At 40.5% G+C, this 27,952-nt stretch overlaps 1 protein-coding gene across 11 annotated transcripts in view; it reads left to right on the plus strand.

Moving 5' to 3' along the window:
- Positions 1–27,952, plus strand: part of SNAP25 (synaptosome associated protein 25) — an 87,139-nt gene that overhangs the window by 36,547 nt on the left and 22,640 nt on the right. For 9 of the 11 annotated variants that reach the window (XM_025398263.1, XM_025398269.1, XM_025398267.1 and 6 more), the window contains 2 exons: positions 19,394–19,528; positions 21,649–21,690. In XM_025398263.1, the coding sequence (XP_025254048.1) occupies positions 19,457–19,528; positions 21,649–21,690 (114 nt within the window). In that variant the 5' untranslated portion in view covers positions 19,394–19,456. Of the gene's footprint in view, positions 1–4,223; positions 4,269–19,393; positions 19,529–21,648; positions 21,691–27,952 lie in introns of all 11 variants that reach the window. The other 2 variants (XM_025398270.1, XM_025398273.1) reach the window with 2 other exon arrangements.

A 27,952-nucleotide genomic window follows, 5' to 3' on the forward strand; every position in this document is an offset into this window, starting at 1 on the left:
AATAGGAGGTGCAAAATGTAGGGTTTGGGGCCCAAGAAAGCTAATAAAGAGTACAAAGTGAGTACTACAGTTACTAATGAAGTACCACTCATTAAAACGATTAGTAGGCAAATCTACCTTTCCTGTGACTTAACACAGGAATCATGTGGGTTAGAAGATTTGCGTCCCCCATTTATTGAATATTTTTCTGTTTTCTTGGACACAGTTAAAAATTCTAGCCTCCTTTCCCTTTGTTAATGTGGCTGTGATAACTTTGGGCTTCATTTACTGATTTTACATGGGGCTGTTAAGCACAGAACAGTGAGACTATGATGATTACAAGAATAGAAGTAGCTGGGCGCGGTGGCTCACGCCTGTAATCCCAGCACTTTGGGAGGCCGAGGCGGGCGGATCACAAGGTCAGGAGATCGAGACCATCCTGGCTAACACGGTGAAACCCCATCTCTACTAAAAATACAAAAATTAGCTGGGCCTGTTGGCGGGTGCCTGTAATCCCAGCTACTCGGGAGGCTGAGGCAGGAGAATGGTGTGAACCTGGGAGGCCAAGCTTGCAGTGAGCCGAGAGCCGCCCACTGCACTCCAGCATGGAGCGAGACTCCATCTCAAAAAAACAAAAACAAAACAAAACAAAACAAAATAGAAATAAATGCATAATACAAAACTTACAAAAATCAATTCTATCACATTCAGAATTGGTAATAAATCAACCTTATGTAAATAAAACCTTTATTCATAGATAATGCAAGAGTATAAACAATGTTTCAGAGGGAGAACATGTGAAGTAGAACAGATGGATTTAGGCAGACCTGTTACTGGCAAAGCTACAAGCTGCTTGCAGACAGATTAAAGCCATCTTAGAGAGGATGAGCTTTGGGTTGTTTTTCAACACCTAAGTGTTCTATAAATGAGTAAGAGTTAAAATCAGAGTTAGGTATCTCTAAGAAATAATAATAGCTAAGATTTAGGCAAGAATGTACTGGAGCTAGTTTGTTAGTAGTTGAAACCTTCTTCATGTGCATCTTTCGAGTCCATCCACTATGATGAAGTACCGTTAAGTAACCTACATATTTTATTTTAAACTTCTTTGAGTCATAAACTAATGGAGAAAGAATGAACTATTCAGTAAATGATGTTGAAAAATGAGCTGTTTGGAAAAATACAGAATTAGGGCTTTAATTCTCTCCATATGTACACTAAAACAAATTTTAGCTAGATTAAAACGTTGAATGAAATATGACCACAGAGAAAACTAGAAGAAAAAATGACTTTTTAACTGATTTTGTAATATGCAAATACTTTACAGATAAAATATTGAGGAAATCATGAGTTAAAAGTATACACTGATGAGTCTTTGTAGAAAGCATTTTGGTGATACACCTCAGCTGTCATTAAAACATTTATTTTCTTTGACCTGTAAATCCACTCCTGGGAATCTATTATAAGGCAATAATCCAAGATGTAAATGCAATGTTTGTGTAAATATGTTCATGATTTGTAATATGTGTATTTGTAACATGTGTAAATATGTTTATAGCCTAACTTATAATGGCAAAAAGAAAGGGAATGGAAAGGAAGGGAAAGGATGGGGAAGGAAGAGGAGAAAGGAAACAAAACAACCCTAAACATCCAGTAATAGGAAATTAGCCAAATAAATCTTAATGTGTTACATGAGGGAACATCATGCAGTCATTAAAAATGTCATTTGAGCAATGTCTAATATATGAACATTTTCATAATGTAATTAACTATTAAAAACAGGATAATATGTGTATATCTCATTCTTTAAAAATAAATATATGTATATGCCTGCATACACATGTATATTGATTCTAAATAGTACATTGGCTCCCAATCTTGGCTGCACATTAAAGTCACTAGGGAGCTTTACATATATTGCATCCTGGGATTCATTCTCAGATTCTGATTGAATTGGTCTGGAGTGTCACCCGGACATCAAGATTTTTTTAAAGCTCCCCAGGAGATTTAAATGGGCCCCTCTAGATTTGAGAACAATGGGCATATGATTTTAAAAAGGAAAAAAAAATTATTCACCGAGAAGACTTGGAGAAAGAATAAATATTTATTTAGCCTTCCGAAGCAAAAAGATGTTCACTTGGCCAGGTGCGGTGGCTCATGCCTGTAATTCCAACACTTTGGGGAGTTGAGACAGGTGGATCACTTGAGGTCAGGAGTTTGAGACAATCCGGGCCAACATGGTGAAACCCTGTCTCTACTAAAAGTACAAAGATTAGCCAACATGAACCAGATGCAGTGGCTCATGCCTGTAATCCCAGCACTTTGGGAGGCTGAGGCGGGCGGGTCACCTGAGGTCGGGAGTTTGAGACCAGCCCAACCAACATGGAGAAACCCTGTCTCTACTAAAAATACAAAATTAGCCTGGCGTAGTGGTGCATATCTATAATTCCAGCTACTCAGGAGGCTGAGGCAGGAGAATCACTTGAACCCAGGAGGCAGATGTTGTGGTGAGCCGAGATTGCGCCATTGCACTCCAGCCTGGGCAACAAGAGCGAAACTCCGTCTCAAAAACAAAACAAAACAAAACAAATTAGCCAGCATGGTGGCATGCATTTGTAGTCCCAGCTACTCAGGAGGCTGAGGCAGGAGAATTGCATAAACCCAGGAGGCAGAGGTTGCAGTGAGCCAAGATCATGCCACTGTACTCCAATCTGGGCAACAGAGTGAGACTCTGTCTCAAAAAAAAAAAAAAAGTTCACCTGCTAGCTGCCACCAAATTTCGTAGCATAGTGCCCAGGGAAAACCTTACCTATTTGTATTATTAAGAAAAATTATCCATAACTTGGAAATAAAGCAAAATGATGGATGCACATCTTTCATTTGACATACTGGTCATCTAATGGACCCACTCAAGGATTATCCCATTCTCTTTCTTTGACTTACTATTAACTTTTGATCAGGGTCCAGACTCTGTGAAGTTACATGTTTGTTAATATAGAGATTCTTGTGTCATGGAAATTTAAATGATTCCTGTGTGGTAGAAAAAACAACTGCAAAGGTGACGCTTTTATTGCTCTGTAAGATATTAACCAGCTTTGTATTTCACTTAGTAATCTTATTCCAGTATTATGTATGAATTCTCTTTGAACCAGCTTTACCATCTTTTTGACTCTCTCATTAATGAGTTAATAAATCTTCATCACATACTCCTTCTATATTGTTATGAGACTCATGTTTTTAACTTTTTGAAAGAGTACCTTGAAAACTATCCATGATCAAACACGGATTTAGTGATAGAAGTGAACCTAGAAAACTCATCCTGAGTGGAGACTGATCCAGCAACAACATCTTAGCATTTGACCACAAAATGCTTCCTTCCCCCAATGTTCTCGGAACATGCGCTCTGTGTGGCTTACAAAAATCTCCAGGCCCTTTGCTCACAAGGTCTAATCCAAGTGCCTTTTAAATCCACTCCATGATAATAACAGGGAATGCCAAACTGAGTAACTGGAGAAGTCAAATTTACACACTAGGGTAGTTACACTCACAGTAGTTACTTATCTTAAGTAATTAGATATTTGGGTAAATCCAATGTTACCAATCAGTCTTCTGCCATCATTGACTTCCACAATCACTTCAGAGACACTTTATCATCACGTGGAACTCTTCTGCCATCAGCTGGGACTCCTGACACTTCGGCCAGGGACCTTTTTCTATTTTTTGTTACCCCTGTCTGTGTCAAGTACTTAATGATCTATAAAATTCTAGAATATAAGCTAGTAGCTTTGCTATTTAAAGAAACCCTGCAGTGAATTCACTTCTACGGCAAATACTTTTCCAGGGAGTTTAACTGCTTAATAGGTTGATATATAGTAGATAATGACTTTTCAGAGTGGGATTGTGTTCATATATCCTGGTTTCTTCAAGGAGGGACATACTAGAACTGTTATCTAAGGTTATGTATACAGAAAGATATAAATATACAGATATAAATGGCAGAGCATGGCAGAATATGTATGTGTGTGTGTGTATATATATATATATATATATATGCGCAGAGGTGATAATAATGATGAGGTCCAGGGTGAACCCATATTTTTTGATATGAGATTATCAGATTAATCTGAGGAATATCAATTAGGTTGGCATTTTTGTTTCCGTCACCTCCATGGAAGCAGAATTTGCAAGTGAGTCAGCTCCTTCCTGGGAGTTTGCTGGCTTAGGAAATGTCTTTCTTGTTTCCACAGTGGATCCTGTGACACTGAGGAGCAGATGGTGTTTCTTCCAGCATGGTAAACCTTTTCCAAAAAGGATGGGAGGATAGAAAGAATTAGGTCCATCAGCGTTCTAATCTCTATGACAGTCTTGTGGGTGAAATTAGATTCTGAGGAACCATTTTAAAGGACCAGCTAATCAGGCCTTTTTTTTTTTTTTTTTTTTGAGACAGAGTCTCATTCTCTTGCCCAGGCTGGTGTGCTATGATATGATCATAGCTCACTGCCGCCTCTCACTCCTGGGCTCAAGCCATCCTCCCACTTCAGCCCCCCAAGTGTCTGGGACTGCAGGTGCACACCGCCATGCCGGCTAACTTCTAAGTTTTTTGTAGAGATAGGTCTTGCCATGTTGCCCAGGCCTCAAGCAATCCTTCTGCCTTGACCTCCCAAAATGCTAGGATTACAGGCATGAGCCACTGTGCCCAGCCAGAACCCATTCTTATGAAGGGACCTGGGTTTGTGTCATCAACACTATACATACACCTTGGCTTTCTTCATAGAGCCAGAGACCTCAGGTTTGGAAGATAATTTGCACATCACCTGATCCAGTGTCCCATCTTATAAATGAATCATGTCCATCAAAGGCTATCAGCTGGTTCGTCAGCCTAACCCAGACTTTGAACAGATCTCTTAGAAAGTTATTCTGTCACTGCCTCCCAGTGCTGACAGTTTTATTCCTTAGAGTCTGTTGCAAATTTTCCTCTGCCAATTTGGCAATTCTCTGTAATTATTTTAGTAGACGTAGTTAAAGTAGGTGAAGTTAGTAGGTCTCCTTCCTCATGACATTGAAACTAGATATTATATTTAAGGAAAAAAGCCTCAGAATGGATTCTTCCCTCACTGAAATGTTTCTTAGCAAGCAGACACAATACTAGTTGGAAAACTTGTTCTATCAACACAATGAAGTACCCATTTTCTGTTCACTTGGGCATTCCAGTCAGCACCTTGCATAATGTTCTAGTGGCAGGATTCAGGTGACCTTGCAGTCAGATAAGATTAAAACAAACAAACAAACAAAGTGGTTCTTAAAGTACATTCCATGAACCACCACCAGCAGCAGCATCAGAAAATGAGAATCTTAGAAATGCAAATTGCTAGGCCTTACCCCAGAATCACTTACTACATCAGCAATCGGAGTTTTAACAAGCCCTACTGGTGAGAACCGGTCAAGAAACTCCCCTAACCATGACAGAATCAAGGAGCAAATGTAAGCCTTAGGTTAGTGGCATACTCAGACACACTACACACACGCGCGCGCTCACACACACACACACACACCTGGCTTATATTATGTGGGATGTTAGTACATTTACAGTATTTTTAGCCAATTTTTATATTTTGAACACTCATTCCACCAATAACAAATTATTCCTAACAGTCATTATGTTAATTAGTCAACCTTTCTGTAGATCACAGGCAAAGGGAGTTGAAGCACTAATAGTAGCTATCTCAGGAATGTGGGCCCCTGATATAACTCTTTCAGATGCTAACTGCCTATCTTAGAAGTCTGTATCCCTGCTTAGGGTACCGTCAGTGTTAACTAACCACCTCTTGGGTACAGATTACAACTAATACACATTCATGTCAATGAATTTTAAGTTAAATCACAGTTTAATGGCTAACATTGAACAAGTCTAGTATCTATTCCTTGCAGTAGCTACTGAGTCATGTTCTGTCTTCTTTTTTCCAAGATAAATACCCTCATACCCTCAATCATTTTTAGTATAATGGGATTTCAAAGCCCTTGACCACACTATTCTCCTCTCAGCTTTAAGGTAACTACAAATGAATGAGTATGAACATGTGATTCAGGAAATCACTTGTTCTGTGGACTTCCAGACCCCAGGATAAAGGTACTTACACACACCCTAAATGTTCCACTTATATTCCCTGGGTCACCATACCCTAGACCTTGCTCAAATTCAGAGCCTCTCTTTGCCAAGCTTCCCTTGCCTATGTTTGCACCCTCTGCATGGGTCAGACATATAGAAATATAGGCAAGAATGTGGGTGTGTGATCCATCCCCTTATCGATAGCAATGAATTCCCCAGTATAGCACATATACCTTCAGTGGCTGGTGAAATTAGCTTAGGAGGATGATAGATGAAGTTTGCATTATACATTTTAGAAATTGTGTATCTACTTTAATGTATATTAAACAAGCATAATTAGCCATAACATTTCTGATTTTACAGATATTATTACTTAGAATGAGGCTAAGTTTGAAAGGTGCATTAAAATCAATTATTTTAAAAAGACTTAGTGAATTAACCATGTAGTATGCATTTATGCCTAAATTGTGAAGAAAACATAAGAAGCCCAGGGTTTTGGAAAAACTATTCACAAAGATAAAGAGTTCAGGATATGGGGGCCCTGGCCAGAGTTGTCTTCACCATAAGTACTTTTTCTAGGAAAACAGAAATTATGTCGATCAGCATTATTTACCTGCCAAACTGTTCATATTTTCTCCAGAAGGCAGTAAAAAAGAACACAAAGTGCCAAAACCCAATGAACTTAGCAACACAAACACCACTGATTCTTTGATAAATACCATACAGCTCATATGCCTGCTTTTAATTCAGGAGAGAAAGCATTCTATACCAAGACTAGCACCCACCAGAGAAGATCTAAGTCAGAAAAAAGTAGAGTTTTAGTTTTACTGTGGAAGGATGATATCATGAAATATAAAAATAGCAATTGTCTGAAATTAACAGTAGGAAAAAGGCTACATTGGCCTTAGTCCTGTTATTTTTATATATTCTAAAAACATTCTCAACTAGCAGCGACAAGTCCCTTCCTCTCCACTATTTTGATGTTTGCCATTTCAAGGATACCTTAAGGTGAGCCCTAGATTGGGACTTAAAGATTCAGGCTCTGCATGACTCTGTAGTTTCAAATTACTCCACCTTTCTGAGCTTCCCTTCCTCCTATGACAAATGACACCCAGTAACCCTCAAGTTCTAGCCATTCTGTGATATTTTGAATGTGGAGTCTTGAAATCCAAGTAAGTTCAGTCAGGCTGAGAATACAGAGAATTGCTGTTCTTTTCCCCTCTTTTCCTGATTCAGTGGTTTGTTGATTCCTCTAAGTACATGGCATCCAGTTATCCATATGTGATTTAAAAAAATAGCTCATAAACAAGTGGAAGTTGTCTTCGGTTGGATTCTGCAGAAGCAGATCCTTAGACAGGGATTTATGTGGTAGTGATTTATTAAGGCAGTGCTGGCAGGAGAAACCAGCAAGGGAGTTTGGAGAAGGACAGTGAGGACAGAAGGAAGCCAAGCCACGGAGCCCTTGCCGGCAGGGTCCCAGCTTTGGCATGATCCTGAGAGAATCTTTGGAGTGTACATTACACCTTGTGATTTGTCTCACCTGAAGGCACAGAAGCAGTACAGTAGCTAGTTTTTTGTACTCCCGTGCCAGTCAGTTATTAGCTAGGGGCCTGCCCTGGGGGTGGGGTGTGGGGGGAGTAGTGGGTCAAAAGCTCTCAGGTACTTGCTGCCACTCTCAGTGGATCAGGCGAAGCAACCCTGGGGTGCTCTTACAAAGAGGATCACAGGCACAGAAACACAGAGATGACCACAAAGAACCCCTAAGGGAACTGAGTAGGTCCCCAATAACATCAACTGCTGAAGGCAAGACTGGTACTAAGCCTCAATACACACCAGCTTCCTTCCAGGTGTTGGTGTGATCATAGCAGCACAGAAATAGTTTGGTTTTCATGAGAATGGTGGTAGTGGGGTCTTTCTGTTTGGTCTTAGATTCTGTCTGTTCATGCACTCCTGAGAGGAATCATTTTGTTTAGGGTATAGCAAGGCTTTCTTTTATTGTAGCCAAGTGTTAGCCCCACAGAAGATTACTCATCTCCCAAGAACCAAGCTGTGTACCTCGAAATACAAACATTTTCATCAGTTCTGTCCTAGGAAGGGGAAGGAAGAGACCCAAATGCAAAGGTTTCTTGCGAGAGCTCCTAGAACCATCCCTTCGGGGCGGTTCTCCCACTCCAGCTTCGGGCTGGATGCGGCTGCACTAACAGTAGCACTCGGTAAATACTGGTTAAATGAATGAACCAGTTACTGTGGTTTGCTTAACCATGAACAGAATCAATGAGACAAGACTGGGGCCCCTCTTCTCTCTCTCCTGGTCAGTGAGGCCGCTGTGATTTGGCTCCTAAGTAAACAATCAGGAACTGTTGCATAATACAAACCACAGGGCTAAATACCCATTTAGCCACATTTGCAAAACAGACAAAAGAAACATTGGCATTTTCGAAAAAGAGAGATTTAGGCATAATCAGTGTTGGTTGTGGCTGGATGCCCTGTTACAATTAAGAAATGCCAATGCTGGCTGCATTTAAATGCCAGGCCTCCCCAGACCCAGCACCCTAAAATACAAAACCCAAGCAGAGGCCACTTTTCGCGATGCTGTCATTAATCCTGGACTAGCCCAGGGAAGGGGCATATCAGGGAAGCCAGACTTCCCTTCTCAGAAGAAACCAGATCAAGACTGCATCTATTTATATCCAGACATACAGATATAGAATCCCGTTTAGGAATGGTGTGGGGTGGAATGTTCTGGGAAATAGATTAACCAAGCTTGAAAGGAATTGGGCTTTAATGCTAGTGCCTCTCCCCAGAGACACTGTGGGAGCGGGTGACAATTCTGTGGGCTGGTTAAAGTACTTGTGACTTGAGATCGTTCTTCAGCCAAATTCTCCTATAAGAAGCATATTAATGGTGTTTAACATGTACTATAGCATCAAATATTGAAAAGAACATGGTGGGAAGGAAAAGGGACCCCCACCTCAGATCAAGATGGCCTCCTCAATGCTGGGGAACCGTGTTCTTGTGTCTTTGGATGGTTTATCATGAGGTTACCAGAGTTTCCCACTGGATCGTTGCAAAGACCTTCATCCCTAAGTCATGCTACACATGGATCCTTCCATTCTGGGGGGCATAAGAAGGACCTGTGGTTGTTGTTGAAAATGCAGATACTAGCCCGACCTCCACAGATTGCTTTCCACAGGTAATGTAACTGGGAATCTGCATTTTAGCAAGCAACTAAAAAAGGTTTTGATGCAAGGAGATCTTGGACCATGCTTCTAAGAGGCCCTGTTGTGAGCCATTGCAACTCATCTGTTATCCAGAAAATGGGTGTAAAATAGATGCAAGATGGTATATCAATTCATTCACAAGACATGTGTTCATCATATTTGAAATACAATCTTTTGATTTAACTAAGAAATAGTTTAAAACCAGTATTTCCTGCTATGAAAAGAGGAGATTGAATTTCACGCACAGGAATATTCAAAAATATAGTAACAAGGCGCCAAGTCCATTCCATACTTTAGAAAATTTACATTTATGAACACAGCAGATTTAAGAAGTATCCATTCTTAGTGATAGAAATGTAAACAGAAACTTACAACATGTTATCTGCTGAAAGTGCTTTTTGCTCCGATCCTTAATTTGCCTTAAGACATGAGCTTTAATTATTTGCAAAGGAAAAAGAATAATTTATCAGTACCATCTACAGAGTCTCCAGTACGCAAAATCCTCAGTTTCTTCTTCCCCTGTCTTATACAACAAGCCTTCACAAACCCTGTTATTTGGGAGAGAAAAAACGTCGTCAGTGTGCTTTTTCTAATAACTATCTTCTCTTTGTTTTCTGAATACAAGACTTTATCTCATGGAAGTCCGTCATTTTGTCCACCCTCCAGTGCAGGCCACCATTAGGAGACTCAGAACCAATGGTCCCATGGAGCTTTCAGTCAGCTTGGGAAGTAAATGATGTTGGAAGTCTGTAGGACATGCGAATTGGCAAGGTTAAAATAACATTGCGTGGTGAAGAGTGGAGCACAGGCACAGAGTCACCCCCAAGGTGGGATCTCCGCCTCTCACACCTACCAGCCTAATATGGAGAAAATGTGATTTGGGGCAGCACTTCTCAAACTTAGTGCTTGATATGTTGTTCAGTAAGTGATCCAATCCAATAAGTCTGGGGTGGAACTTCTAACAAGCTCCCAGGTGAGGCTGATGCTGGTCTGGGGAACACATTTAGAGTACCAAAGGTTTGGGGATTTCTATATAATCCCCCTAGTTTTATAGAAAGTTCTTAGTTTGATTCCTATCACATTGCAAGTTCTTGATAAATAACTATTATTATGAAGAGTGTTTTGACAACTAACAGTTATGTGGCATAGAATGTTAGAATAGATGCAGCTGATTTTGCCTAACAGGGAAAGGCTGCTTCAAACCTGGGGCAAATTCTGATGATTCAGAAAATGGAAGGAATCACCTCTCCACCAGTTTCACTCACCCCTTCAATAAGGGGCCTTAGGGAGTTGTCTCAGCAGCAGTCACTGTGCTTAACGATTCCCTTAGAATAAGTACTTTCCATCTTACAGTTGCATTCTCTTTAAGAAATTTCATCCAGTGAAAATAATAGTGCTAAACCCATTTTTGATCATATTCCCATGCCATTACAGCCAGGGAAAGATATTATTAGTCTCCAAGCAAACCCAAGTACTGGCTCTTTCTGGAGGGCAAGAATAGAAACCCGGAGAAAAAAGGGTGACTACTGTGAACCAAATGAGAGCACATTAACCCATGACTTAGATGCTTCGATGCACTAGTTTGATGTTGTTGCTGTTGTTTTGGTTTGTTTGATGAAGATGAGAGACATAAGGCTAAGAGAAATGAATATTTGATTGGACTGAGTTTGATCAAGGTTGTGCCACATGAATAATACAGTGGAGCAGGGTTATGGTAGCAATACTTATCTTCAATACTGATAAAAGCAATAATGCACTACGAAAAGGTAGCAACCATGGACATATAACCAGATGACAACACAGCTGCCAAATGTAAAGAGTAAAAATGGACTGAAACAGAAGAAACTGATGGAGGTAACTCACTGTTGAAGACCTGAACACACCCCTGTCAAAAATCAATAGGTCAAATTGACTTAGGGAATTTAGAGAGCTTGAAAACATAAACCTTTTTCTGCTTGATTTGATATCAATAGATGGGTAGCTAAGAGTCAAAGACAGAATGGACTTTCTTTTCAGACACAAATTAAACATTCATAGCCATTGGCCATGTGTTAGGGTACAAAGGAAATCTCAACAAATTCCTAAAAGTAAAAATCATATAGACCACTTTTAACATACTGAAAATAAAATTTGAAATTACAAAAAAACCCTCTAATATTTAAATCTTAACATCACATTTTCAAATAACTCTTGCATTAGAGAGGAAATTAAAACTGAAATTTAAAGCTATATGGAAATAAATAACAAAGAACATACTATATGCCAAAACCTGTAAGATACAGCCACAGTCACACATAAAGGACAATTTATAGCAGTAAGTATACTACACCCAAAACAAGAAAAATGCCATGTAAATGAGTCATTTGTCAGTTCAAGAAGATATAAAAGGAACAACACAATAACACATCTTAGGAAGAAAAAATAAATAAGAATAAAGGTGGGAGTAGGGCGTGTGGAAGAACCAGTGATTTAAAATACAAGTAGAGATGATAAACAATAGTGAGAACTGGGATTTACTGAAGTGTACCTGTCAAATCACTCTGTGTTGTTTTCCAATATGTAAATGAAACTAAAAATAGTCGCCAGGTTTTTTGTTTGTTTTTTTGTTTTTTTGAGACAGAGTCTCCTTCTGTCACCAGGCTGGAGTGCAGTGGCGCGATCTCGGCTCACTGCAAACTCCGCCTCCCATCTTCGAGCGATTCTCCTGCCTCAGCCTCCCAAGTACCTGGGACTACAGGTGCACACCACCACACCCTGCTAATTTTTGTATTTTTAGTAGAAACGGGGTTTCACCATGTTGGCCAGGATAGTCTCTATCTCTTGACCTTGTGATCCACCTGCCTCAGCCTTCCAAAGTGCTGGGATTACAGGCATGAGCTACCGTGCCCGGCCAGTAGTCTCCAGTTTTTAACTAAAACATGAAATATCCACACACTTTGCTTTTGGAATAAATATGCTTGAAAATGTATTTTTTAAATGACCCAAACTCTTGATCTAACATTTAGCCTAATCTTAACAGTTACCGCTAAGCCTGCTTCATAATCTCAAAGTGGGGATAGTAATAGTATGCACACCGTGTGTCACTGAAAGTTTGTGTAAATGTATATATTATATGAAAAGCACTTAAAATAATTCCCAACAAAGAGCAAGCCCTCCGTAAGTGTTAGTTAATGTGATTATTATTAATAGATAAGGAGAGTTGTCCCGCTTGGTTTATAAAATCCTTTTGTTCTTCTTTAGGCTTTGTTGAATATAGTGAGTTTTCATAAACTTTTGTTGAAATTGAAGGTGTAACTCCACCAGAAAATAGGCAGAGTCTGCAGGAAGAGAAGGATGTATCCTGCAGAAGCTTCACACAGATGATGAACAGTGTGGTGAGACATCAAGATGTAGTTTTCGGCTCTCTGTGATAATTCAGCTCATGGGTGTTGATTTATACATATTTGTTAGTTTGGTTTATTTATTAAAAGAGGAACTGAAAGAAATAGATATTAGCTCAGGGTACACTTTCCTTACACCTTTCCTGAGACATTCCTGTCCTTTGGCACTTGGACTAATGACCCATGTCCCCAGCATAATAGCCATGTCTCTATTCACCTTGTGTATCAAAAAGCACACACTGCCCTATCCACACTCACCTCTCCTCCTGGGCCCTAAACTCATATTTCAGTTCAGAGTCTTCAGCAGGAAAGCATTTTTACCCTAAGGCACCTAAGTAAGCCCCTTGTCAGGGAAGAACAGTTTTCTGTGGAGTCCATTTGCCCCCCATGTCATGAAGGTTTCAGATAGACTTATGTGTAGCATTAAAGAATAAAGAGCTTTTCAAATTACCTTGACACTAAAGAATAACTGCAGCCTGCCTACCTTGAAGCAAGTATCTTGACAGTGACAGACCCTCAGATGTTTCCGTTTCTGATGTTAAACATCTGTCTCAGATGTTTCTGTCTCCCACCACTGCTACTGGGACTGGGAACATTTGTCCGCAGCTGGTTGCAGAAGTTAGAAATTGTTTTGAGGGCTGCAAGGGCACCCTATAACGTTGCAATCAATCGTATAGATTAAATCTGATTTGCAATCCTAAAACCCTGTAGGCATAGTCGATCAGAGGCAAATTTGTTTCTATATCTTGTATTTTACTTCATGCATTGTTTTAAAATATGTTCCAGAAGTCCGGCGCAGTGGCTCACGCCTGTAATCTCAGCACTTTGGGAGGTCGAGGCAAGTGGATCACTTGAGATCAGGAGTTCGAGACCAGCCTGGCCAACATGGTGAAACCCTGTGTCTACTAAAAATACAAAATTAGCCAGGCATGGTGTGCATGCCTGTACTCCCAGTTACTTGGGAGGCTGAGGTTGCACTTGAACCCGGGAGGTAGAGGGTGCAGTGAGCCAAGATTGTGCCACCGCACTCCCACCTGGGCGACAGAGCAAGACTCCATCATAAAAATAAAAAATTAAAAAATTAAAAAATTAAAAATAAAATATGTTCCAGAAAACACTAAACCCACCTTAGAAGCTCCATGAAAAGGGGATTTTACCGACACATATGAACAGAAAAAATATACCGTGTGTGTCTACGGGAAATATATAATGCTCTGAGGATATTAAGATTGATTTTGAAAAGTTTCAGACTTTTTGCTTAATTCTTTTTAGACTAAGAATCTGCAAATAGTTTCTGCATAAAGCCGGGTAGTAACTGTTTTCAGCTTTTCGGGGCATATGGTCTTTCTACTCAACTCTGTTGTTGTAGCATGAAAGGAGCCATTGACAACAGATAAACAAATGGATGTGTGTGTGCTCCAGTAAAACTTTATTTATGGACCCTAAAATTTGAATTTCATGTAATTTTCACATGTCACAAAATTTCTTCTCTGAGTCTTTTAAATCATTTAAAAAATGTAAAAACCATCCTCAGCTCAAGGCCAATACAAAAATAGCTAGATTTGGCCTGTGGGCCCTAACTTCTCCAAAGTCCCTGGTTAATGTAGCCTGCCCCTTGTTTCCCACTCTATATAACTATAGGACTCCAGCCGGGCGCAGTGGCTCACGCCTGTAATCCCAGCACTTTGGGAGGCCGAGGTGGGCAGATCACCCGAGGTCGGGAGTTTGAGACCAGCCTGGCCAACATGGTGAAATCCCATCTCTACTAAAAATACAAAATATTAGCTGGGCGTGGTGGCATGCACCTGTAACCCCAGCTACTTGGGAGTCTGAGGCAGCAGAAACGCTTGAACACGGCAGGCAGAGGTTGCAGTGAGCTGAGATCGCGCCACTGCACTCCAGCCAAGGTGACAAAGCAAAACTCTGTTTCAAAAAGAAAGAAAGAAAGAAAGAAATGCGGAATCAGTGACCCCATTTCAGACCAACTGAATTAGAATCCCTAAGGGTGGGGCCCAGCAATCATTTTAACAAGATTTCTGCTTATTCTGACTCTGGGGGAGGTTTCAGAAGCTCTATCCTGGACCACACCTTGAAAAGTGCTGATTTGGGAACACTGAATGCTACCTGGGGGTGTCAGAATAGTTCATCCATGTCACTTAACATGAATTGAACCCTTACTAGGGGCCTGACCCTTTGCTAATAAGCACTGGTGATTTGAGATAATTAATTAGATACTGTTAGGCTCTTAATAGACTGGGAGGTTGTCTTACATCAGAGCCTCAGGGAATAGTTTTGAGTGGCTTTTCTTCCTATTTTCCTCTGCTTCCTAGTTTCCTCTTTCTACCTGCTCTGCAACACACAAGATGGCAGTTTAATGTGCTAATATGAGGGGTGTATTACAGGCTGCCTTGATCATAAATGCCACTTCACTACTGACATCCTTTCAGCTACTGAAATTGCTATTAATAAACATCCTTATGCCTCTTCAGCTGCTGTCTTTTAGAATGCTAACATGCATGAGTTTGGGGTTTACAGGAACAATTTATTAAACACTAGCAATAAACATCCCAACAGAAGATCTGGAGGTGCACTCAGCGCCCACTCTCCAGCCGTTCTTATTAGAAGAGGGGGAATTGCTTTTTCAGCTTTGAAATTCTGTGTGTTTGAGATCCATTGGATTCATCAGCCCTCCTCCCAAATCGCAGACATTATCTCCGGGTTTTAGAGCAGGACAAAGGTGTGGGAGCTCCTGGGGGAACCATGAAAGTGATGAAACCAAGGGTATCTGCCACATGGCTTCTCCGCCATGGCACCAGCTGCCCATCAGCCAGACCTAGATAGGCTGCTGTCAGCTTGGAGCCAGGGCGCCCTACAGCTGTTCTTCACATGCTGAGAATAATAACTTTGAGAGGAGATTGCCAAGGAAACACAGGAAACTTGAGTATGTGTGTGAGAGACAGAGAGCGAGAGAGAGCGAGAGAGAGGGAGAGAGGGAAAGAGAGAAGAGAGAGAGCATGCACAGAAACATTCATCAGCAAATAGACCTGAAGGAGTTGGGACAGAGCAATAGCACTACAGGTCTGAAAGCACGTGGACCCCTGCCTTCTAATAAACTGGCCTGTTAAAAGGAAAAGTCAATGGCTTGCTTTGGCTGAAGATAGACATTTCCCCCACCAGGAACCCAGCAGCAAAATGTAAAGATGGAACACGGGGCCAGAAGGCACTCTTGTTTGTCACCTCGTGGTACTCCTGTGAGAGGTGCTGCTTGGAGACTGGAGGCTCAGGCACTCTGCTGGTTTCCCTGGTTTCAAGCTTCCACGGGTGCTCAGCACCACAGCAACATGCCTCGTGCCCAGCCGTTAGTAGAGGCAAGCTGATTAACAAATACCGGATTTGTTCCACTCTTCGCCTAGGGTGTGTGTGGGGCTGTCCTGAATGGGCGAGGCTTTCTGAATATTAAACTCCACATCCTTTTTTACAAACAAGGTTTTCTGTAATTTATTCCCCTCAACAACCCCATGAGATTGGTATTGTTTGTCCTGTTGAGAAAACTAAAGCTTAGAGATGGTGATGAACTTACCCAGACTCACCCAGCTTCTGAACACCAGGGCCAACAGTCCAGCTAGATCTGTCTGACACCAATGCCTTTATCCACCCACTCCACTAAATTATGGTCCACAGTCTACTCAACTTCCCCACAGGTCCACTGCTTTACTCTGGAGGATAGATCCCCCGTCACTTGGGAATAATGGAGTTTCATTTCTGTGCGTCTTAAGATTCAGGAGTGACTTGGTGTAAATTCCTTCCAGTGTCTGTTTTCTAGATCCTAATTTCTAAAATGGAGACATGGAAATAAAGTCTCGTGTATTTAAGTAAAACACAGTGTTCACATTGCTACATCATCTCACGAGCACATGTTCTAGTGGCCAGAACACGCATTTGAAAATTAGCAGGCTCATAGTAAGATGTTCTGTCAGTCATTAAATGACTGCCCATAAAACTAACCTCACATAAACTTACTCCATTATTTGTTTAATGCCAGTGGTAGAATAAGGCAACCCTGAAGCTTTGTTATTTCTTGTTTTACTCTGATTTCATATTTGATGCTTTGCCCAGCAGTCACTGGGTAGAGACCTGTGAAACCTGTTATCTCCAAAGAAGTTTCACTTTAGGATTCCTCCTATCTAAGAGCCCTAAATAGTATGATTTTTTTTTCACAAGAGCAATAAATTTGGAAAGTGATATTAATATGTACTAAATTAAAAGCCTAGAAAATTCCATCTTTGTTGAGAAAGCAGTAGAATCGTGGACCTGGGAGGCGAGATGGCAGAGCTTGCTCCCCCAGGATCAGATCCAGGACCTGCCTCTGGGAACTTTTGTTCCCTTGCCTCCCATTGAGTATGTTCCTGAATTTTTTTCATACAGAATTTTCATTTTTGTTTTTCCAAAAAGTGATTGTCATTCTCATGCAAATAATATTAATAATAAACATGGTAGTGTCCCAAGGCCCTAAATCTAATTTCCTTTCCCAGCTTCGGTTTTCAATAGAAGGACAAACACAAATACATTTTTTGGTTAGGAAATCATGCTCATATGCAATGTTTCTGTTCCATTTTAAGTTTCGTCAGACATTTACTAGTTAGTGTAACACAGGCTGCTATAACAAAACAACCCTCACATTTTCCATAGCGTAATAGAAATATATTGTTTGCTCACACGAGAGTTCAGGTATTACAGGCCAGGAGTCACGTTCCTCCATGCAGGGATATGGAGGACCCAAGTTCTTTCTGTCTCATGGTCTCATGGCTTAGCCATCCTTTAAGACTCCGTTTTTCTGGCAGAAGGAGAAAGAGAGGGAGGAGAATACCTGCTTCTGAACTGCCTTAGACTGACAGGGACACACATTGTTCTACTACCACTCATGGACTGTCTCTAGCCACAAAACACCACTTCTTGCAATGGGAACTAGAAATGTAATTCCTGGCTGCACAGCCATTTCCCAGAGATCACGCTCTACCATGCAACAGTGAGGATAAAGCGCACAGTTGACCATCTCAGCTGCAAGACAAGAGCCCATGCCTTCTTCAAATGTGCTACTCACAGAGAGTTTTTCACCCTGTCAAATACCTACCCCACCAGGCCCTTTACCCCATTCCCTTCAATGGCCTGGGGACATGACTTCCTCAGAGAGGCCTGTTGCAAACCCATGGGCACCCATGACACCAGACATGACCCCTAATGTAATTATAATCACCCTGAATCATCTAATTCCCTCTTTTGCTTGCATCTTCCCAATTAGACTGAATTCTGTAAAGGCAGGGAATTTGGCTATCTTGTCCATCACTGTATCTCTAGTACCTAACACTGCCTGGCATATTACAGGTGCTCAATAAATATTGGAGAAGGAAGGAGGAAGGAGGGCTCTCTCTGGAATGGACTCAGTCCTGGTACCCGTCATTTGTACCATGTGGGATTTCAAGAGAGTAGCCAAGAAATGGACTGGTCACCTTTCAGGGCCAAGGACCCATCCTCTTTGGAGTGATAGCAGCTCACCCTCACACAAGCCCTTTTGGCAACCTCTGATGACAACTGAAATAGAGGAAAGATTTTCTGCCTTTGGCTTCCACATGCTTCTAAATACAATGGAATACTGTTCAACAACAAAAATGGAATGAACTATTAATACATGCTGCCAAATAGATAAATCTCAAAATAATTATGCTAAGTGAAAGAAGGCAGACCAAAAGCAGTACCTACTAAGTGATTTTTATTTATATAAAATTGTAGGAAATGCAAACTAATGTATAGTGACAGAAAGTAGATCAGGCTGGGCGTGATGGCTCACGCCTGTAATCCCAGCACTTTGGGAGGCCAAGGCGGGTGGATCACGAAGTCAGGAAATCGAGACCATACTGACTAACACGTGAAACCCCAGTCTCTACTAAAAATACAAAGAATTAGCCGGGCATGGTGGCGGGCGCCTGTAGACCCGGCTACTCGGGAGGCTGAGGCAGGAGAATGACGTGAACCCGGGAGGCGGAGCTTGCAGTGAGCCGAGATCGCGACACTGCACTCCAGCCTGGGTGACAGAGCGAGACTCTGTCTCAAAAACAAAACAAAACAAACAAACAAACAAAAAGAAAAAAAATAAAAGAAAAAGAAAGAAAAGAAAGTAGATCAGCAGTTTTCTGGGCATAGACATGTGGGATAGGGCAGGGACCACTGGGTGGGTAGGAAATTTGGGGGAATAATGGCTAAGTTCATTGTTCTGATTGCAGTCATGGTTTTCTGGGCGTATACATATGTCAAAACTTCTCAAGTTGTCCACTTCACATATATGGGGTGTCCTGTATATCTGTTATACCTTAATAGAGCTATTTAAATAAATAAATAAATGTGACGATAAAAGTGTACTAACCCCAAACCACACCCCTCCAACCTCATCATTCCCAACCCTTGGGTAGTTTGTCTCTTTAGAAATATTTCATAGGTAGATAGGTGTCTATCTCCATGGTAGAATTGGCAAGTATGTATTTGTGGCACCTTTCGGAGAAATAGCACAATTCTCTTGACCCCTGTCTGAGCATGGCTTTCAGATCAGAAAACTGAGTCATGTGGACTGAATATGGGCCATTTAGATTTTCTGGTCTTTGCACACACCTACATGAACATATATAAGCTCTCATATTTTCAAATCTACTTCTTTCCAGGTCCAGAGCCAAACCCATCACTGACCCCCCAGCCCAGGCGCCCAGCCACTCCCCACCGCTACCATGGCCGAAGACGCAGACATGCGCAATGAGCTGGAGGAGATGCAGCGAAGGGCTGACCAGCTGGCTGATGAGGTAAGGAGTGGAGACCTAGGAAGGGAGGCAAAAGATGAAGGACTGAGTGGTTTGTCTTTTTCAGGTTTAGGTAAGGAAAGGCTTTCTTTCAATGTCTCAATTTTAGAAAAAGTAGTACGACTTTGATTTTCTATACAGCTAAGCCTTCTGCAGCCCAGAATGAGTTGATTACAAAACCTGTATACAAATTAATGCCTTGGCCATAACTCTCAATTTCTAGAAATCTTGAGAAGTCAAGGTTCTCTAAGAAAAGAAAGCAATGTCTTTTGGTGCCTTACATTCAGTGCTATGCTGGAGAAGGTTCAGTTCTAAGAACAGATTGTTAACATTTTCAGGAACTTTGCAAGCTGGTTGCTAAATGCAGCCATTATTAAAATTGAATCATATAAACTGACAATTAGATAGATTATATTAAAATCAAAAGTAATAAACACTCAAACCTCATCACTTCCTAATTATTTTGCCACATTTTACTATTATCCAGGATCTTGAGATCCATCCATTGTATCTGTAGGGTGGAAATAAGGTGTAATAATGTGTCACCATGTATCTTTCCAACTTCATGATCAGTAATATGAAGTTGTAGCTTAAAATCAGGCAGAGCTGAGTACAGTGGCTCGCACTTGTGATCTCAGCTACTTGGGAGGCTGAGGCAGGAGGATCGCATAGGCCAAGAGTTCATGACCAGCCTGAGCAACATAGAGAGATTCCCACCTCTAAAAATATTTGAAAATTTAAAAATCAGACAGAGTAAAAGTATTTATAACCCAAGAATCTGCAAATACTGCAGATCAGGACTTGACTTATTGTTTTGCTGATTGCCTAGACTTTAAAAAGTGGAGAAAATATTAATAATGCAGATTAAAGTTAGAAATATGTATGTCTACAGCCATTATACTATGAATAACACAAAAAGAGGAAATCTTCCAGTATTTGAAAGTTATGATTCTCTAAGGCAAAGAAATCCCTTTTGTCATTCACAAATGAAGAAATTTCCAACACATGTCTTCATTGTTTCATTTTCTTCTTACTCATTAACATAAATGAAAATATCCAACCAACATTCATGTCAGAACTACTCTGGTTCATCACATGGTTAGCTATAGATACAAGAGTTCAGCAAAAATCAGTAAAAGCTTTCTGTGAGAATCAATTGGCTGTGCGGAATTTACAATAAAGAGAGTATCGTATATTTTATTATTATTTATAAATGTTGTGCTATTCAAATTTTACATCAGTAAAATAATAACTTTGAATACATGTATGTGTTCGTATATTTTTCCCAGAGAGCCAGTAGTTAAACCTTTACCAGCAGACTGCTGCTTGCAGCCATTCTGTTTCAAAAAGCAGCCAGCTGACAGGTCTTCCAGGGAAAGTTAACATCCTTCAGGTTCCTGCAGAATCTTGTTCAAAATAAGTTTGTCACTTAAAAGCAAAGCTTTGAGAAATCATACTGGTTGTTGGATTCTAGTCGTTTCAAAAGAACTGAGAAAAAAAATGACAACGCCGTGCCTGGGGGACTGTTGCAGAGCTCAGACTTTCCGTCTCATTTTTTCTTATCTAAGGACGAAGATAATTATTATAGCTGTCTCCTATAGGCTAGTCATTTCAAACATGCTTGATTTTTTTCACCCTAAGGCGACAACTTAATTTGTATTGATAAGAACTTCCAATTGTGTTTCTAGGAGCTTTGTAAGAAACTTGATGTTATATTCATCTCGATTCATGAAAAATTATGTTCGTGTTTAAAATTTAATATTCCTGGCCCAGGGAGGCCAAATTAATCCTCTGAGTATTTGAGATAATTTTTCATGCATTCTGAGCACGCAAAATTATCTTCTCCAGATTACTTTGTCTTTGATATCAAGATCAGCTTCATATGGTTTTGATTTTATGAATATAAGCTTTAATGTAATTGCTTTAGGGAATCTGATCATGTAAAAAGCCTGATAGGAAAGAGTTTGAAAACGTAATGACATTTTGTGTTTCACTTGCCAACTGAAAAGAATATGTGATAGAGACCCTTTGTGATTCTCAAGTAAATACAGTATTTCTGACTTTCCAAGACCTCTGGATCCTGCACTCATAAAGCTTGTGTTTGTTTGTTTTTTTAATCTTAGTCGCTGGAAAGCACCCGTCGTATGCTGCAACTGGTTGAAGAGGTAAGAAGTGACAGTATTTTAAGATAAAGAAACAAATCCTTTATGCTGATATATCCTTTCCTAGTTGCTATTATGTTTCCTTAGTCCATGATCCCGTAGATTCCAGTGTGAATGTAGCCTATCAGAAAGGCTCAGAATGAGGGAGATGCTGTATTTAAGTTGCCAGATAGCCATGAAGGCACCTTCACCCTCCTTCCCAGCCCAAGCTACCTCTGTAGTCTGGGAAGCAGAGAAGAATAGAATTTCCAAGTCAGTGCTCTCAAGAAATCACAAAAGATTGTATCACTTTAAGCAAATCAGAGCAATTTTTAATATACAAAGGAATTATCTACATAAAATATTATTTGTAATTATTTTGGTGCCTATAAATTACATCTAATCTTGAGATTCTGTTCTAACTTTAGCCACATATATGACTTTTAAAAATATGTAATGCATATAGGTATATCATTTTAAGAAATTGTTCTATTTAAAGTTAAGCACTAAAATTTACAAAAAAAAATAGGAAAGGCCTTTAAGAAAGGGAAATATCAAGTCCAATATTATAAATACAGAAGCTTTTCTATATTCCTGTCTGGATTAAGCATCCATTTGCGAGGCAGGATTAATGAATCCCAAACTATTTTTAAATGGGTAAAATGGGGCAGACAGTAATAATGGAATCAAAAGGGCACTTGGAGTCATAAACCTCACTCATTCCAATTTGGTAGTACAGCAGTCGGCCAGCAGAATAAATGGATTAATTGAACTTGCCCGAAGGGAGAGATGAAGTGGAAAAAGAATGGGTTGGACTATATTTATCTTAACCTAATAAAACAAGCCTAATAGTTTTTATTCAGTGAGATGCTGTTTTAGCTGTGCTCTGAAACTGCTTATCAGTGTATAGATTCATGTGTGATTATCATTTTTAGAGATCTTGGGCTTTCTCTGGCAGAATGATTAAATGAGCCTACTCCCCTCATGCAACAACATGAAAGGGAAGAAAAGATAAATTTTACAAAGGGTAAAAGGAAAGGCAGCCGCCTCTCACACTCTAGGAGGCAATGTCTTCTTTCTCTTATTTCTGTGGCTTCAGCTTCTCACCTAGGAATGAGATATGGCTAAATATGAATTGCCACTGGAGGAGTGGGAAGGAGGTGGCAAGCATGCACTCCCTAGGAAGCCGGGGAAGTGGGTGGGGCGGGGGTTGAGAGAGTAGGGCGTACATAACAAAATCTGTTATCCCCCAAAATGATAATTCAAGCCTGCAATGTGGCACAAATGGGCCACACGGGAAGGCAGCCCTAGCAAAGCAAGCCCTCAGCACAGGGAAGCAGCATTCTGTCTAAGCGAACAGCAATGTTTTATCTGCACTGTCCTGGGAACGCTTCCGCTCATGCAGAAATACTTGACGAAGAAGGAGGTAGATATTCTAAATCTAGGAGTGCAGGCAAGGCTCTTAGCATGGACTTACTCTCTCTCGAGTTTTCAGGCGGAAAAAAATGAAAGAAGCACATCTTAGTGATATGCCTACATGAGCTCTGATGTTAACCTGAAGGGAGCCCAGAAGTCAACCGAGATATTTATTTGATTGTATATTCTTACATTATCATAATACATCCTTATGACTTTCAACCATAGCCTCCGATCTCATTTTTCTTTTTTTGCTTACGTGTGTGCACATCTGATGTAAGTTTCTGAAATATCAGAACTATCACTAATTTGCCTGCCTGTGCAATGTTGAAATGCTGCCTAGACCGTGGAAAGGAGAAGAACAAATGAATCAGAATGCACACCTTGAACTGATCCCTTACAAATCAAGAGTCTGAGACATGGTCACTTTTTCATGTATCTTCTTAAACTGCAAACCATGTCGGCCAGTCTTCAAAAATGAGTATCTGCTCTAATTTATTCTAGGGGAAAATCTCTCAAAAGCTTATTGGTTGAAGTAGGATTCTCGAATCGTATGTTTTTGTTTCTCCTAAAGCAGTTTTCAATCAAGCATGAAGCTACGTCTTAGAACAAGGAGCAAAAGAGATGGAAGCTATCTCCTGCCTCTAATAAATGAGAGGAGGCTATTAGACTTCCCATGCTTAGGAAATTGTGAGCGAAGTGTTATTAGAGTAGATTGATTTGCTCTTACTTCCTCCTGGGTTATTTTATATTTGTGGTCAAACATCCTGATGTCTAGGACATTGGTTATTTAGATGATATTCTGCTTTTCAATCAAAAAGGGTGTTCTCTAAAGAGAATCTGTATTAAATATTCATCAAGGGCAGAAATCATTTGGAAAACCTGAGGATTGAAGTATCAGGATCTTACTCATGATCCCAAGGTTTGACAGTGCCATATAATTTCAATTGAGCTGAATCCTTATTGAAATTCAGTCTCAAAGACAGGAAAAGTTACTAAACTTGTGAAGTCTCCCTAAGGCAAACAATCTCACTTTCAGTGGAATATACAACTTTACACCATCCTTAATACACTCCAGGGTGTAGCCGTGGTTAGGAGTGGGGCCTTGCTTTTTAATAGTCATCATTATCAGCATTTCAAGGGTAATGTAAAACTACACAGAGGTGAGTGGAGAAAGTTCAGAAAAAATGAATGCCATAGATAGGTAAAAAGGTTAGAAATCATGTAGCACTTTGTTCTCAGCCTGGAGTTAGGAACTTTCTTTTGGTGAATGCATTTCAACAAATATTCACAGAATGCCTAACTCTAGGGATAAGGAAGGAAGATGTAAATTAGTGTCTTGCTGGGAAACAGATATGTAAGTAGCTCTGCAAATTCAAGGCCATATTTGCCTTAGGTGCATAGGGGAGAGAACAACTGATTCTGGTAAGAGACTCATTAAAGTATCCTCAAGGAGGGAATATTTAATTCCAGGAAAAAAGCTAACTCTGCTAATGCTAACTGCAGGAAATGGAGTCTGCACATCAATGTCTTGGGCTATGTAAACTAAGCCCAGGAAAAGCCCCACAGCCTTAGGGCAGGCCAATTCAGAGGCACCACATAGCTTTCATGGAGTGGTTATTGCACAACTAATATTTCATGAATGTTTTAGCATCCTTCTTTTTATGCCAATTTATCTTTCAAGACACTTTGGCCATGCGAAGAGAATAAGCATTCTAAAGCGGTGTATGCCAGACTTCCCACTAAAAATGAAAAAAATCAGGTTGGGGGGTCCTTTTCGAACATGCAGAGATGAGGTCTTTTGGAGAGAATGCCTGGAGTGTTCTAGTTTTAGTTCAAATGTTTTGGACTTAGGGGAAAGCATCTCAGAATGGCAAAAGAAAGATTCGAAACATTCTATAAAGATTGTCTTAGTTCATCTGGAAAATTTTTTTAAAAAATTAAAATAGATAAATAAAAGAGAAAAGAAAGAAATGGAAAAGAAAAAGTAATCCTTCATATCTCCAACTCCCCTGTTTTTAGGTAGGCGATTTTTCCAGCAATCTCAAACAGAAACTAAGAATTGAGCTAAGATAAAAATGGAACCACCTCCTCACACTCCTAGCTACTAAAACACAATACTATTTAAGGAATAAGAGAAAGTAATATTCTGCCTCCCTGAAATCATGTCTCTATCCCTGCCCATCTCCTTAAGCTTCTAGCTCCCCCCAAAAGCAACCTAGTTATTTTGATAGAAGCTGTCAGCAAAACAGCGGAGCCAAACGCAAGTTCTAACATGTACCAAGGTGACATGTGCCAGGTACTGTGCTTGGAGCTATCATTGTCATCATCATCAAATGTGCATTATCTAATTTAATCCTTGTTAGCTTCCTTCTACTACTACTTTAATCTCTGTTTTACTGTAGAGGAACTTCAGGTACACAGTGGTTAAGTAGCTTGCTTGAGACACCCAGGTATAAATGGCAGAGATAAAGTTAAAACACAGATTTACCTGATTTCAGAGTGTAAATTCTTACACATCACACTTCTCTACCACCAGCATCTCTTACAATCATTATTTTTCTTTGAGAATTCCACAAAAAAAAAAAAAAAAAAAAAAAGGGATCTAAGGAAACAAAGCAGCTCATTCTAAGTGGATTGAGATTCTACTCAATGTCTTACTTCCTGAACTCATGGAGATGTCAGCTTCCCATAGAGGTGAACCTTGAGAGGCTGGACCCTCTGAGGCTCATCTTACCCTCATAACTACTGTGAGAAATTATGAGGGAAGAGTTACTGTCCCCATTTGACAGCTGAGACACAGAACAGGTGACTTTAGAGCACTAGCGTTATGAAGATAGGTCTAGAATTCAGAAGTAATGACTCCCAGATCCTGGTTCTGCCCTCCTGACCAAATTGTCTCACACACAAAGGAACACATTTGAGAAGTCATTTATTCATCTACCCATTATCCTTAGTGCCTAGGGCAGAGTAGAGGCTCAATAAACACTAGGAAGGAAGGAAGGAAGGAAGGAAGGAAGGAAGGAAGGAAGGAAGGAAGGAAGGAAGGAAGGAGGGAGGGAGGGAAAGAAGGAAGGAAGGAGGGAAGGAAGGAGGGAGGGAGGGAAAGAAGGAAAGAGGAAAGGAGGGAAGGAAGGGAGGGAGGGAGGGAAGAAAGGAAGGAAGGAAGGAAGGAAGGAAGGAAGGAAGGAAGGGAGGGAGGGAGGGAGGGAGGGAGGGAGGGAGGAACGAAGGAAGGAACGAAGGAAGGAAAGAAAGAGGAAAGGAAAGAAAGAAGGAGGGAAGGAAGGGAGGGAGGGAGGGAAGGAAGGAAAGAAGGAAGGCGGGAAGGAGGGAAGGAAGGAAGGAAGGAAGGAAGGAAGGAAGGAAGGAAGGAAGGAAGGAAGGAAGGAAGGGAGGGAAAGGAAAAAAGGAGCCTGTGAGTGATTAACCAACCTATGGACCACTCAATCTTCTCAATCTTACTTGGCATCCCTATCCTTATCTTAAACATGGAGAAACATTCTGGAAGGTCAGATGTCTCTTCCATGGTCTCATGACTGGTTGCTGGCTGAGCTAAGAGGACAACCCAGTGTTCCTGACTCCCACATCAGTGCTCTCTGCTTCTGTTCTCCCAAATTGGGGCAACCTAAAAAACTCTTGCTCCCTCAAATTAATTCTGTGAATCATTCTAGTGTTAAAACATTCAGCACCAAATTGGACAAATGTGAAATTATACTTCCAGGGCTCCACATAAAAATAAATGGGTATAATAGAATACCAAGAAAGTGTAAGCAGATGAGAGCTGGACTGACCAAACTAAAATCACTCACCTTTTTCCCATCCACTGTCTCCAGTAGAATGGAGCAAAGATTTCACGTGTGGCTTGATTGGGCCCTCGAGGAGAAAGTGCTCTCCGTGATGTCTCTGCCCTCAGCAGAACCTGCATTGTCACATCCCTATGCCTGAATAACCATCTGCCTTTTATAATTTCGTCTCACAAGAAATGGATAAAGAATGCAGAAAAGAGCAAAGAAATCATTAAAACACAGGCTAGTACAGACACAAGCCTATTTACAACCCATGTAAAGAAAATATTTTGAAATGTCTTTTGTGGTCCAGAACCTTGCTACTCAATGTATGTCCATGAACCAGCTCCAAGTGTCAGGGAGCTTGTTAGGAATGAAAAGCCCAGGCTCTACCCTGGCCCTACTGAATCAGAATCTACATTTTACAAGATGATTCATGTGCAGAGGATTCATATGCACATTCCAGTTTGAAAAGTAGTGGTCTAGAAGCTTCAGACACTTGATAATGATGATATTTTTAGTTTGCCTAGATAGCCTGCTATAGATGCATTTTCTGAATATATTTATTTAAAAACACTTATTTTAGAAACACTCCACTCTGGCACATTCCACATATTAATTTGTTTAATGCACATACCACCTCAATGAGATATTAACTATTATCATTGCTGTCTTACAAAGGAGAGAATGACGGAGGTACAGAACAATCAGGACGCTTGCCTGAGGCCCCACAGTTAGGGAACGAAATCACCAGCCTTCCAGCCCAGAGTCTGGCTTTAGAGTCTGTGCTGTCAAAGACCCCTGAGGCCATCCTGGGCCAGCCCTGTCCACACTACATCCTGACTTTGCCACTAAAGCCTATCAAAGTGTGCTCAAAGGCAAGGTAGGCTTTTGTGTCCTGGAGATTTAACTGCACACATTCTCTAAAATGGTGAGTTTCTAAAAGCTCACAGAAATCAGTTTCAGTACTTTATTTTTCAGAAGCACTATTGAAATTTAATTGTTAAAATACTATTTTTTTTAAAAGCCCTTTGTTGGCCTCCACTAGCATCTCTCTCTTTCTTTCTTAGTTCAAAGTACAT

The sequence above is a fragment of the Theropithecus gelada genome, chromosome 10 (genome assembly GCF_003255815.1).
Source record: "Theropithecus gelada isolate Dixy chromosome 10, Tgel_1.0, whole genome shotgun sequence".
NCBI lineage: Eukaryota > Metazoa > Chordata > Mammalia > Primates > Cercopithecidae > Theropithecus > Theropithecus gelada.